Raw genomic sequence first — 14624 nt, 5'->3', positions numbered from 1 at the left:
TATAAGGGGAGAATAAACTTCAATATAAGCCAAAAGAACACAACGGATCAACGCAATCACTGCTTCTTCTAGAGATGATTTTGGGGGAACACTGGCCTCCCCAGAGCTCTCAGAGTACCCCCTCGGAGGAGACCAAAATAATACGTCTATAATATAATAATAAATAGAATAGTACCAGCAGTGACCCCCCTCCGGAATACTAAATGTGCCCCGCGGAACATTTTTCCTGAAAGAACGACTGAACGCAATTGTGTGTTTGAAGTGTAATTCCAGCAAGTAAACACACTGTACATAGTTTTCTTGATAATATTACTGAACTGATTTTACATTCACTTTACATTTTCTTTTCTATATTTTGTGTCCTGAAAAGCCAAACAACTCGCAAGGATTGTGAACAGAGATATCTGGGTAGAGCCAAACAGCCTTTTGTAGATATACTCTTTGATTATATTAATAAATAATTATATATCAGTCATTTATACTTTTATTGTAAATTTTGTAGTATAATGAAAAATTGTATTTGTATGGATTGCCCTTTAGTGAACTAAAATTGTACTTTTTTCATTTGTTCGGAATATTATAACGGATGGAGTAACTCACTGAGACGATGAGAGGCAAGCCTAGTTCAAGTGCGAGTGGAAGTTACTTTACACAATACAATAATAAGTTGAATTGTAGGGCGCAAACATCCCAGTGCAAATATATTGCGAGCGCATTTTTTCCTATTTTTGTGGTAGGGCGCAAATTTCCCGGGCACAAAATTCTCGCATTCAAGGAAAATATAATGTCCGTGAAGTTGACAAGCCACTTATGTCAGACTCCAATTTCGACTTTAAACGTCGCTAGTGCTACGTTAGTGTTCGATAGTGACGCAAATCGTTAGTACTCCAACTGCATGCCAACACGCCCACTTCTAAGAATCATCTCAAAAATGAGGTTAACCGTTAGAGCAAGTAAGTGCTCATTGGTGCCATTAACATTAACGTTAATGCCTCCATCGTACGGCCCTTTGAGTAATAATAACACCACGTTTTTTGCTAGTCTCAATGCGTCCCTATATTCTCGCGAACATTCTGACGTGTCCAAGTTAGTTACTTTTTTTTTGGGGGGGGGGACTATTGTTTATCTGTTAATGTTTATTGTTTATTGCTAGTCTGCAGACTAGTCCTTACATTAATATGGCATTGTCCTTGATAATCATTGCGTATTTACAAGCAATTTGTTATTACTGTTAGAAGATATAAAAAAACAACAGATAAAATCTACTACTTAACGGTTCATATTTTTCTTTTACAGTACATAAACAATTATTATTATTATTATTATTATTATTATTATTAATAATAATAATAATAATAATAATAATAATAATAATAATAATAATAATAATAATAATAATAAGACTATTCCAGCATAAAAGTTATCAATTGCATCACACTTGCAACAAGCGACGCATATTTTAACTTCATAAAAAATCGTTTCTCACGATTTTCTGGAAAACTACGTATGATAACATCTTCATTATGTCAAGTTGTTTATCTCAGTGTGATATATGTCTTACCTCTGGACAATGTCACAGTAAAACAAAAATTAAATATTAGGAGTACATCGTACTTTTGGACTACATCTCATTAACCATGGGAAGATTGAGTAGTGTATACTTTAGGATGTAAGTTTCAGCTTAACTTGCATCATACATTCTTAGGATTACAAAAAGGAAATTTGTTCCTTTGCATTTGAACAAAATTCTTAGGATTACAAAAAGAAAAAATAATTTTTCCGAATTCCGGAATTTTTCCGAAATCCGGAATTTTTCCGAATTCCGGATTTTTTCCGAAATCCGGAATTTTCCCGAAATCCGGAATTTTCCCGAAATCCAGATTTTTTCCGAATTCCGGATTTTTCCGAATTCCGGAATTTTTCCGAATTCCGGATTTTTTCCGAAATCCGGAATTTTCCCGAATTCCGGATTTTTTCTGTATTCCGGATTTTTTCCGAAATCCGGAATTTTTCCGAATTCCGGAATTTTTCCGAATTTCGGAATTTTTCTGAATTCCGGATTTTTTCCGAAATCCGGATTTTTTCCGAATTCCGGAATTTTTCTGAATTCCGGATTTTTTTCGAAATCCGGAATTTTTCCGAATTCCGGAATTTTCCGATTTTACTTTCCGGATTCCGGAAAGTAAAAATTCCGGAATTGGCCATCTCTACCCAAAATCTAAACGCGCCTCCCTTGTCAAAACAACATAAATACATGTGTCCCTAAAAGAAAAACCATCAGTATTATAAACTATGTTTTATTATTTATTAATCACTAATGGAAATATCTCATCAGTAGAGGTGATCTACGTTGTACACACTGATTGCAGCCAGTGTTAATAGTTGTAAATTGTGGTAAGTCAGATATTTATGTTAAAATTGACATGTGATCCTTTGTAAGGTCTTTTTTAAGTGCTCGCGCCTCCCTTGACAACCTTCGGCCCCTCCCCAGGAGGCGTGCTGCACAGTTTGAAAACCCCTGCCTTAAAATAAAGGCAAAACTCTCAGTGCCTTACGCTAATTTCTAATAGTTCAGCTCCAAGATCATATGAGGTGAAAATAATTGCTTAAACTCGATGTTGATCCAATCATTTACGCGGTCTTGCATCCAAAGCAAGTAATCCGAATAAGGATCAAACTCAGGACTACATTTACAGAAAGAAACAATATTAGCCACTTGACCACATAGAATCAAGAAAAGAGAATTTCGGAACAAGTCTCAAGACGAAATTTCCCATTTCTGTAGCACTTGTTGTTACAATGTATGTAATTTTGTGTGAATATTTCCTTTATCAAGCAATATTTAAGAATTAAGGACGTATTGAAGAGACAGCGGAAGAAAATCATCAAAGGAAAAATCATTATCAAGTGACTATGTCATTTTTCCCCCTTTCATGTATATCGCGTAGGCGCAGAGAAGTAAACTTAAGTGAATGATACGGGGAAATTGGTTTCCAGAGTAAAATCCTGAGAAAACTAAACGCATCTGTTCTATCTTATCATCTGTAAGCACAATTTCATAAGATAACATTGAATAAACAAAAGGTGATGAGCAAGTTACTCTTAACAAAGAAGATTACGGACAAAAAGCCATCTGGATACTTCAGTTTAGGAAGGGCAAAGTGTTCTAAAAGAGTTGCGAAAGTTATTATCAATTACCCGTCAGTACTGTCTAAAAAAATGAAGGATAAGCAGAATTCTGAATATAGTATTCCTACCTTCTTGACGAGTTAATTTTGCATATTTTCTAACAAACGTTACGATATGTACTTTTTTTGCATTTTCTTTGGAATTCGTGTAAAATACTCAGGATACACATTCTGAGAAAATACACTGTTCAGAATTACAAGACAAGTTGGGATCACGTTTGAAATTTGAGCCAACGTTAAGAATCAATTCCATGGATCCCAAAATTGATTGCACCAGCAGGTCGTGAGGGCGGTAATGTAAACACTTAAACTCAGTATATATATATATATATATATATATATATATATATATATATATATATATATATATATATATATATATATATATATATATCCAGGGTGTTACAAATATATATACAGAGTGTTACAAATATGTGTCACAATGTTTTGAGAACAGATTTCTTACATCAAAATAAGAAAAAAAGTTCATATGGACCTGTGTTCAAAAGTGAATTGTTTCGGAATTATAAGTGAAACAAGTGAATTTTAAAAGTTCATAGCTCCACTACTATGGGACCTATCGCAGTCGGGTGAACACATGACTGAGGAACTAGTATGTGAACTATCCATATATATATCCATGTTTAAGAATGCTCCAGTACTTGCACACCAATGTTTAGAGAGGTAGGTGGAGAGTGATAAAATTCTCCCAAACAACCTCTCTCAAAATGATTGTGCAGTATCAGATGTTCTGAAAGATGAATATTTGGATAGTTCACATACTAGTTCCTCAGTCATGTCTTCATCCGACTGCAATCGGTCCCATAGTAGTGGAACTATGGACCTTTAAAGTTAATTTTTCACGTTTTCGGCACCCCATAGCTACGAAACTATGCACTTCCGACCACAGGTCCATATGAACTTTTTTTTTATTTTAAGGAATTTATTTTGAGGAATATATTCTTATTTTATGAGGAATCGATTCTTAAAATACTGTGACAAATATTTGTAACACCCTGTATAAACCATATATGCAGTATGCAAGTGAATGCTCACGCAAAAAAGTGGAAGATTGAAAACTGAAAGAAAATGAGGTGACTCGGACATGATGTTCAAAAATGTCCCTCTCTAATAAACTTTATTTGTTCCTACAAACACAAGAATTAGGACGAAAACATGTATCCAAGCTCCTTATTTATTGTAAGGTTTTATACTTTTTTCTCTTCCTTCCTTTTATTACTAGGAATAAAGCATGTAGAAGGGAAAAACCAGAAACTCTATTTGATGTGAAAACAAATCTTTCAATCGCTCCAGAGTAGTAATAAGAATGTGTGTCCAGTCTTTGAAAAGCGATCAAAGTATCCTTTATCAATTCAACATTCAAGTGCAAACTGCATTAAATTAGCAGGTTTTCATGCAAATTCTTACCACGAGATTGAAGTCTCCTGAGCTCTCTCAAGACTTCAGAAGAACCAAACTTAAAGTTGGCTGCAAAACCACTTCATTACTGAAAGATTCTCTTTTCAAATACTAGGATATACTGAAAATAATATCATGTTTTATTTTAATATTTTACGTGTAAACGGTTGAAGCTATCAATTTAAATAAATGCATGTACAGTACGCAGTAAAAAACCTGCAACATGACGGTTTATTGTGAAACTACGCCTAACAGCGCAGGGAATCAACATAACATATAAGTGGCACGAATCACGAAAGGAGAAACCTCGGCGTCCTCCCCTGCACACTTATTTTGGAGCAAAAGACTTCGTCGTTTCACAATAAATTTACATGCTCATGTTGCAGGTTTTTTTTTTGTTGCGAACTGTACATTACTATGACTTTGAACTATCACAATATTTATTTTTTTACACAACCACCCTGACGATCAACGCACTTCTGCCAAACTGTGACCGAATCCATAATCATGTGATTGTAAAATTATTCATCTTGATGAGAAAACAACAGCCTGACTTGTTGCTTCAATGCATCGACAGAATTAAAATAAACTCCTCTAAGGTTTCTTAAGTTCTTTAAAAAATGAAAAGTCTGATGGGACCATATTTGGATTGGGGATGCGATATAAAAGTGAAACCAAGATGCTGAATCATAAGTTGCCATTGATCTAATGTGAGAGCCAGCATTGTCAGGCTGAATGAGAGGCTGAATCTATGCTTTCAGTTTTGTGAGAGTATTACAGTCCTGATCAGAATTAATGGTAATGCCCTTAGGCACTATTCCATGAAGATCCTACAAGACTGTCAACATGATTTTGCCTGGTGATGCTACAGCCTTAAACTTTTTGACGAAGTCAATCCTTTGTAGCTATAGTCCATGGAACGATATGCTATACTCAAGTCTCAATACCTGTAAAAATGTTCAAGAATTCATCACCGTTACGTTCATGGTGACAACTGTTTGCGAAACGCGGACTAATTAAAACAAAGATTCTTATTTTACCTAAAATAGTGGACACAAATCTTATCATTTATTTGTCGTACTTTTATGAGATAATTAGTTAGGCGAAACAAAGACTAGGCCAAACGATGCAAGATCCACTCAGGGTATGGGTGTTAATTAGTATGATTCATTTCCCATTACTTTCTTCCCCGGCCAAGTAAGTTTGGGGTGGATATCGTGTAAGTCTCGTGGATATCTCGAGGTACTCCCTTTCCCTCTGACTTTGTCATTCTACCTATTTTTCCATCATCACTCATTTGCTTTTATCACCTTCTCCCTTAGCCTAAAGGGCGTAAATGTGGTACGTTAAACTAAAAGATTTCATTTCATTTTGTGCATTATTTTCTTTAGCTTAAAAGGCAGAATCGTGGGATTAAAAATTCCAAAACAACATAACCTAGATACTTATACAATAATGCATGACTGAAGTTAATAACATAGTACATATATACACTATAAGTTTCTCATTAACTTAAGAATACTTAACTTCAAGTATCTTCTAAGTACCATTTAATTACTGCAATAATAAAGCTAAAGTAAATAAGTTTAATCCGCTTCTTGAAATAAGATTAGGATAAACATAACATTCTGAAGACTTCTACAAAAGTATCACATTTCAAAATTTCAATAAAGGATCTGATTACTTAACTTAAAAAAATGACAAGAACTTATAAACCCTCTGGATGTTTTCATTTCCAAAAGAAAAAAGAAACAAAGAAAAAAGAAATTAGAGATGGGGAGAAAAGAAAATATTGTATGTAGGTTCCTAGTCTTACGTTTCAAGAAGGTTGCTTTCGAAAGTGAAAGTTCGTTTTCCTGACGGAATATTTTCCTAGAAAGGACAAGGGAAAAATTACAGGGATCAGTTCTCAAGTTCAGTTATGAGTCTTTAGTTTTTAAAATAAAATAATAAAAATAAAATGAAAAGAGTAAGATATGTTATAGTATATATACCATATATATGTAAAAGAACAGTTAGCTTTTTTTTTAAAAAAAATAAATTAGCTCTAAGGAAGTTTCCTTATTCTTCCACACACCTTTTTCTCAGGAAGCATTTAATTAAGTTCTTGTATCTACAACATTGTATCGTGTTTCAAAGGAAAGGAGAAATATGCACTCGTTGGACTAAAGTACTACTACTAATAAAGAATAAAAACTTCTTCTTATTTCGTTTGTAAGGTATAATATGGTACAGTTATCATCAAAAGTAGGTATACTATGGCGTATGCAAGGAGAGTTCCAGAGTTACACGCTCCGCGCCCTTTGAGCAAACTATTATGGAAAAATACTTACTATATTAAGATATATAGTATGTGGTTCTATACAAAAATTACAGGAAAGGATATATATGAGCAGCTCGGGGAGAGACAATAGTCAGTCACATTTTTATCTTTCGAGTAAACTGAAAAAGAATATTCAACATTTTCATGAAACGCATGCAGTGGCAAATACCAAACAAGCTTCTCCAATCTTCTGCACGTATAATTTCGAAATTAAACTAAGTACATGCTGTTCTGGGTCCCATCTTATCTCATTCCACTTAATAACTCAATTTCACCATCGCGCTTAGTATTTCTTCCTCAAAACCACTCATATGACCTGAAAAAATATGATATTTAGTGCCTTGAACCTCCCCTTGATGAAATTCTGCATACACCACACAGGCACACATATCCTTCATGTTCATTTTTGTCAATGCTTTGGAATAAAACATCCAATTTTAATTCAATTTTCTTTAGGGTGAAGTTAACGTGACTCTTTGAACAAAGTCAAAAACTGTAATCCAATTATTCACCCCAGCTCATTCGTGGCTAAGCGGTTAGTGTAGGCGCCATTGGCGTGGGAGACCCGGGTTTGATTCCCGGAGGGAGCTCATGTGGTTAGCATTCCATGTTAATCAGTAGGCCCATGTTTCATATAGCCTCGCTGTTTAATGGGACGTTGAACTCAAAACCAACCGACTTCAATTGCTCTCTCCTTTTCGATGACTAAAGGTCATCAAATGTGCGTATATTCATTTTTTTGCGGTGACGGTACCTAATGAACAAAGTACTGTATCTACTAGTAATGGAACGGGTCACGAAATTCAGGACCCATGATCCAGAAAATCCGGACCCACCAGATCCAGTGAACCAATCTGATGAAGTACTCGGGACAACCTCATGCCTGCATTACCTAATGTGCTCTGCAGACGAAAAAAATTGTCACACATATAGAAAACATGTATGAGGCTGCTAATCTACGTACTTCTAACAAACACGATTCTTTCCTCTTCCCCTCTCTCGTCACTAAATCTATAATTTCTTTCTCACTTGTCGTTGTGGGCATGCTTGTCAATGTGTTGCACTGAGAGATAACTATAAGATCTATAAAGGTATAAACACATGAGAATCACACAACATTCTTCCATTAGTTCAATAAGAATTTTTAAAAATTAATAACATATATAACGCTAACAAATCCAACGTGTTTCTACGTGGACAGTATTTTTTTTTACTTTCCTTTTCCTACGCAGTTCACGCGTGATTTCATGGGTAGCATATCCGCATTCAGAGTGTCGGAGATCCGGGTTCAATTCCCGCTTGTATTTCAATTTAAAAAGATAACGTCTCATTCGACTCAGTGCTGCAAAAGTACATTAAACCAAACTTCAACTCAACCAATTCCTCTCCTACGCTCTCTCTCTGTCTGATATTATCATTGAACTACGAAGAGCATTAATTTTTTTTTTCGGGGGCATTAATTTCGAATTCCCATTTTCTTCTGTAAACACAAAAGAACTTCTCCCAAGTATAATAAAATTTTATCTCGACCTAAAGACAGGTTTGAAATAACTTATTAAAAAACATTAAATTAAACAGTTCAAGATTTTATTTTAAAATTTAATCAATTAAAATATCCATTAGTTAATTTTTAATTGATAATGATAAAAAAATTCGTAGCAATTAGTAACAATTAAAAAAGTTAATAGATATTTTTTCCCTTAAAAAACATCTGAAATGGGTATTCTTCAAAGATATTATACTGACATGATATACAATAATTATTGCTGTTATATTTTAATACTATACATAAACAGTCACTTCTCATAATAATAATAATTTTCTCACGTCCTTAACTTTAAATACCAAAGTTTGCATTAGCTTTCGTAGCTCAAATTACTTTCATAAGTACTCTTACTACTTATATATATATATAGTATTAGTTCTCATAAATTAACTTTGGTGTTAATTTTAATTCTAGCCATTACTCTATTCTAGCATTGATTATTAATGTAATCAATTAGTTTTCCAACGCGTTAATAAATTTAAATTTTACTCCGTTAAAATGTTCATTAATTTGTTTAATCTATGCCTATGGACTATTTTTATGTAGCGAAATGAAATAGTTTAATGTTTCATCATTATGTTCTTTAGGCTGAAGGAGATTATGACTAAGTCATGTTAATAATGATTGAAAAATTGGTGGAATGAGAAAGCTTGAGGAAACATTTGAGAAAACCCACGGGCGCGATGTTGTCCACCATAAATTTACTTGGCAGGAGATCGAATCAGAGACCTCCACGCACAAGAGGTAAGCGCTCTATCACTCAGCCATCGTACTTTCTACTTTTATGTTGTACATAAATAAGTATTAAAATAAAAGAATAAAAGACATTGGCGGATATAGAAGATAAAAACTGAAGGGGGGGGCAGCCAGAACCCAGACTATTATAGTATATCGTGAATTTACCATAAACTTTCAAAAATATTAGCTTCAATTACACTGGTCGACATGGGTTTTGATGTCTGAAAACTAATTTCTATTTTGAACAACTATTTTGATACTGATCCCAAAACTATGTTTCTTTTGTTCCCATCACCCACAGTTTTTCTATTTTTACCCGGTAGATGGCAGGGCGCATAATATTACAATAATGGATAATTTAGACATTCAGAGTTTTGTTGTAAATTCTTAAAAGTAACCGAGAGAAATAGTAACTTTTTGCCGTTATAGCTAGTATCATTAACTGATGTAATATAAGTGCAATTTTTTATGTATCATATTACTTAATGTAAAAAATCACGTTAAGTGTCACGTAAACGATTTATGTATTCACAGCTCCAGGATACGCTGTTCACATACTTACTACGAACCTAGCTCCTCTTGTAGTTAGTTACTGTGCTACGCAGTGATCAAGTATTGCAAACGTACTTGTGAGATCAGCGCAGATACCCTACATAGGAGATTGACAGAAGATCTTCATCTTCTGGAGGGTTTATCTTAAATTTTGAAGGTCATTGCTTGTAATCACAGTTTGACCAACTCTTTTGTCGCTTTGTTAGGGCTACCTGTAGCACTATCTGAGCGCGGTGTTGTTTACATCACTTTATGCGGTGCATATTTTTATCGCACCATGCATAAACTACCGGGATTAGTTCAAGGTCCCACAAGTAAAGCTGTGGTTGATGCCAAACGCGATCCGCGAACCAATCGACGTACCCGTCAGCTCTCGGAGGGTAGTTTAGAGTCGGCTGATAAGCGTTCCAGATCTCGTTCTCCTACCTACATTCGCAAGCCGGAAGAATCAGAACCAATGCAGACGACCACTGGGGATCCTAGCACATCTACTGCTGGATTACAACCGTCATATGCAGCCACTCTTGCTCGTCCTAAATTGCATTCTTTTCTTCTTACTAACTTCGACCCAAAGTACAGTAACACCCGCCATATCTTTAATCAGATTATTAAATATCTTCCAAGGGCCAGTATCCAACAGATAGTTTTCACCAGGGGCGGTGTTATTATTAAATCTCAGGACGAAAATTTTGGCATTACTTTACGTAATAAGGCGAGTTACGAGATTTTTGGCAAAGCTGCACAACTGTCTAAGCTTCCTGACAAAATCAAGCAAACTCCTCCACCTTCGAGAACACCAATGATGTCCGTAGTTATTCGCGGAGTTTTACCTGAAATAACGGATGATGAGGTGCTTGAGGAGCTAAAAGCAGAGGGAATTGAAGTGACCAAATGTATTCGTATCAGAAATAATAACGGTCCAACATATATGGTGAGAGTCCTGACTACCTCTCAATCCTCCATCGATGCCTTGTTACAAGATGGCGCATACATATTTAAGAAACGTCATAGGGTGGAACCATCCCGAACAAGCCTCCCTCTTCCCATTAGATGTGAAAAGTGTCAGGTGTATAACCAACATATAACGGCTAAGTGTCCAAATGTCGTAAAATGCGGCTACTGTGCTGGCAACCATGATACTAAAGAGTGTCCGAATACGGGAAAACCACCTCTATGCTCGACCTGTTCCAGTGACAAGCACCCAACATATAGTTATAAATGTAAAGGCAAACCGAACCCAACTCCTGACCACCCGGAGATGACGGTACCGCTACGTACCATAGATTCTAACGTGTCTTTGTCACAGTCTATCACCTCTCCTCTTATTGTGGAAAACTTCCTCCGCTACATAACACTCATATTACAAAATATTTTCCCATTCCAACGTCAACTTATACTAGACCATGTTATAGCAGCAGCCTCCGCTATATTTCAAGTTAACTTATATGCTACATATTCTGGACCATACGTTCATTTCCATATTGCTCCACGAGACACAGCAGTTTAACTCCGTAATTTTGTGTATGAATATGGCTCTTACACTTCTTTTTCTGAACATTCGTTCTTTAGCGCAACATCGAATATTATTTGAGCAGTTACTGTTGGAGGAAAATATCGATTTATTTGTACTAAATGAGACTGCACTCAAACCTGCTACTTATGTCCGATTTCCTCGATATCAATTTCTTCGCTGCGATTACGCAGACAATAACGTACGAGCCCAAGGTGGCGTTGCAATTGGAGTTCGTAATAAACTCACTTATAGATGCAACTCTGTTCCGCAGCATATGCAGTTACCGGAACACGTAGTGACAACAGTTTACGTTCCGCAGCTTATATTAACAGTAGCTACAATTTACGTTCGACCAGGTCATATCATTCCTCTTGCCTTCTTCACCTATTTGTTTCATCACTTTAAACATCTTGTTATATTAGCCGACGTTAATATTCACAGTCGCTCTGCCCGTGATAAAGATGAGTTTTTCGATCATGTCACTCTTAATTTAAATGGGCATGTCCATCAATTGCCCAAACATACACGACCAAGCAGTCAGACTACACCCGATGTTGTTATTAGCACTGCCTCTATGGTCGATAAATGCAACATACATGTACTAGATTGTATCGGCAGCGACCATCTTCCGGTGAAAGTCGTTATCAACCATCAGAGACAACAACTATCTGAATTAACTATGAGAACTATCATGTTATACGACAAGGCGAACTGGGATCAGTTTCGTACTGATATAGATATTGCTCTTACCTCCTTTGTACCACCGACATCGGAGACCGACCTTAATAATACCGTCCATAGCATTAGCACAGCTATCACCAGCAGCGCCAACAAAAACATACCTACATATCGAGGCAAAACATACCAACCTATGCTACCTCCGCAGTACTTGGCTCTCGTCAAAAAGTCTCGCACTTACTTTCGAAAATACGAACAAACACGGAATCCAGAGTATTTGACTCAAGCAAGACGATGGCAAAGGACAGTTCATAACTATATTGTTGCTCATAAACGGCTTACCTGGAGCAAAGCATGCAATGAATTGAATACAGAGTCACATCCCACTAAATACTGGAAGAAATTTCATCTTCTAACTGGACAGACAGTTAGTTCATCTTATCCTCTCATACAGGATAATCAATCTTTAGATACAGATAAAGATAAAGCAGACGCTTTAGCCACCCATCTTCAGTCAGTATTTACACCTTCGCCTTGCACACATCAATTCAGCCCTAGAGTTTCTGAAGAGGCAATTGCACAATTACTTCAGCCTTCCATCCAGCACACTTTGGAAGCGGATAATCCTTTGACTCGTGAAATCACCTCCGCGGAGATACAGTCCATCATCAAGCGGAAACGTAGTACTGCCCCAGGCTTTGACCAAATAACTTACAGATTACTTAAGGAATGTTCGGTCAATTTTTTCATATTTCTAGCATCGATATATACATTTATGCTTAGAACTGGTTTCTATCCTCTTGAGTGGAAGGTATCTAAAGTCTGTATGTTTCTGAAACCCAACAAACCATCGCATTCCGTACAGTCCTATCGTCCAATCCAGTTAACTTCCACGTTAGGTAAAGTCTTTGAAAAAATACTCGTATCTCGTTTACACCCATACATTATGGATCTACAACTTCTACCTCTCCATCAAACTGGATTTCGACCTCATTATAGCATAAATGATCAACTTCTTCGTCTAACTACCATTATTACCAATCATTATAATAAGTCTCTTCCGTCATGTCTCGTTTTAATGGATCTGGAAAAAGCTTTTGATCGGATTTGGCATTATGGATTATTTTATAAACTTCTTAAACTGGGTCTTCCTGTTACATACCTCCGAGTCATATTTTCTTTTCTACTCAACCGAATAGCTTATGTCAGCATAAACAACTCATTATCACATCCAGTCTTCCCATACACAGGAGTACCGCAAGGCTCTAGTCTATCTCCTCTTTTGTACATACTCTATGCTTCCGATTTACCATCTCCATCACCGAACACTTATCTCTTTCAATATGCTGATGATACAGCTTTTCTTACACTGGGAAACACAATACAGCAGATTAATACAAACTTACAGACAACAATTACTAGCTTTCTGAATTGGTGTAGTAAATGGAGACTTTCAGTTAATGAAGACAAAACACAATCACTTGTTATTTTACCTCCTAAATGCCGCAGCAAAGTTAGAAGAAATCCAAATTTATTACAAATACGTGTGGGAGATCACTTTCTTCAGCCAGCAAAAACTGTCACATACTTAGGAATCATTTTTGACAATAAGTTGCGATGGACACCTCACCTTCAGAAACTTGCTATCAAAGCAAAGAACCGTTTACAACTTCTTCGTCGTCTGGTTGGCCAGACCTGGGGTCTAAATTCCAAATTATTGCTTAACACATACAAAGCATTTATGCGGAGTATACTTACATTTGGACACATAGCCTGGTGTTCAGCGCCTCCGAAATTTTACAATAGGCTTGAAATTCTAGAGAGACATGCCATTCGTCTTGCATTTAGGATCAAACTTCCGTATCATAATACTGACTTGTATGAAAAAATTACCTTTCCTCCGCTTGTTCAACACATAGCACAATTACGTCATAAGTTCATAGCTACCAGTCTCCATGATCGTAAAGATATCTTTCTTGATACCATATTTACTGATTTACAACAAGAATCTCCATCTAAGTACTGCTATACACCACTCAGCGTTTTGCTTTCCATATACATCCGCACCCTTCCAGCAGATCACCATCATGCCATCTTTTTCCGTCACCAACTCATCCGTCAACATCTCCCGCATCTTTTTCCATCATAGCACTTGTCTCTCTACAACACTAATCTGGGCTTACCCCATGTTTCTCATCAGTCCTGAGACGCCCCAGGACAGAAGATTAATCCGCATTTGTTTGTACTAACATCTATATGTTGTGTTGTGGCGTTACGAGCACCTCACTCATCATCATTTATCCATTTATGCATTTTCTACGTTATTCATTAGTTTCAGTTTTTTTTTCCGCACCTTTTGTTATCTTTTTCTATGTGCACCTTTCATTACTAGTTTGGTATTATTGATATATTATTAATGTTATTGTTGTTCAATATCTTTATTTTTTGATTTTTTGTTAGTGTATAATAACAATGATTGTTTCACAGCTCCTTACCCAACTATGAGTTTAATAAAGAATAATTGATGCTCCCACACCCCTGGCCAAGAGAGAGGGCGAAACCCTCTAGTGGCCGTTTCTTTACACCCATTGATTCCAAGTTCTTTACCAATTAACAAATGTTGTACTTAAATTGATGTCCATCACCTTCCAAAACAATAAGTAAAGT

The 14624-nt window shown here is 36.1% G+C and overlaps 1 protein-coding gene across 1 annotated transcript; it reads left to right on the top strand.

Annotated features, from left to right (window-relative positions):
- Positions 1 to 11295: 11295 nt before the first annotated feature.
- Positions 11296 to 14106, top strand: LOC145665229 (uncharacterized). Its single transcript, XM_081732516.1, has 2 exons — positions 11296 to 12688; positions 13193 to 14106. Exons 1-2 carry the CDS (start codon positions 11296 to 11298, stop codon positions 14104 to 14106), a joined length of 2307 nt encoding a protein of 768 aa, XP_081588642.1.
- The last annotated feature ends 518 nt before the right edge of the window (positions 14107 to 14624 follow it).

This window comes from Thermobia domestica, chromosome 11, assembly GCF_964235325.1.
Source record: "Thermobia domestica chromosome 11, izTheDome1.hap1.1, whole genome shotgun sequence".
In the NCBI taxonomy this organism is placed as follows: domain Eukaryota; kingdom Metazoa; phylum Arthropoda; class Insecta; order Zygentoma; family Lepismatidae; genus Thermobia; species Thermobia domestica.
Note: the sequence above shows the minus strand (reverse complement) of the source record. Positions and strands in the feature narration are given on the sequence as shown.

Bases quoted from the DNA above. Each gene is read 5' to 3' on its own strand.
- LOC145665229 (XM_081732516.1), top strand. From the start codon at position 11,296: ATGGCTCTTACACTTCTTTTTCTGAACATTCGTTCTTTAGCGCAACAT. The intron at 12,689-13,192 runs GTTCGGTCAATT...TATCACATCCAG, and splicing joins TTACAGATTACTTAAGGAAT to TCTTCCCATACACAGGAGTA.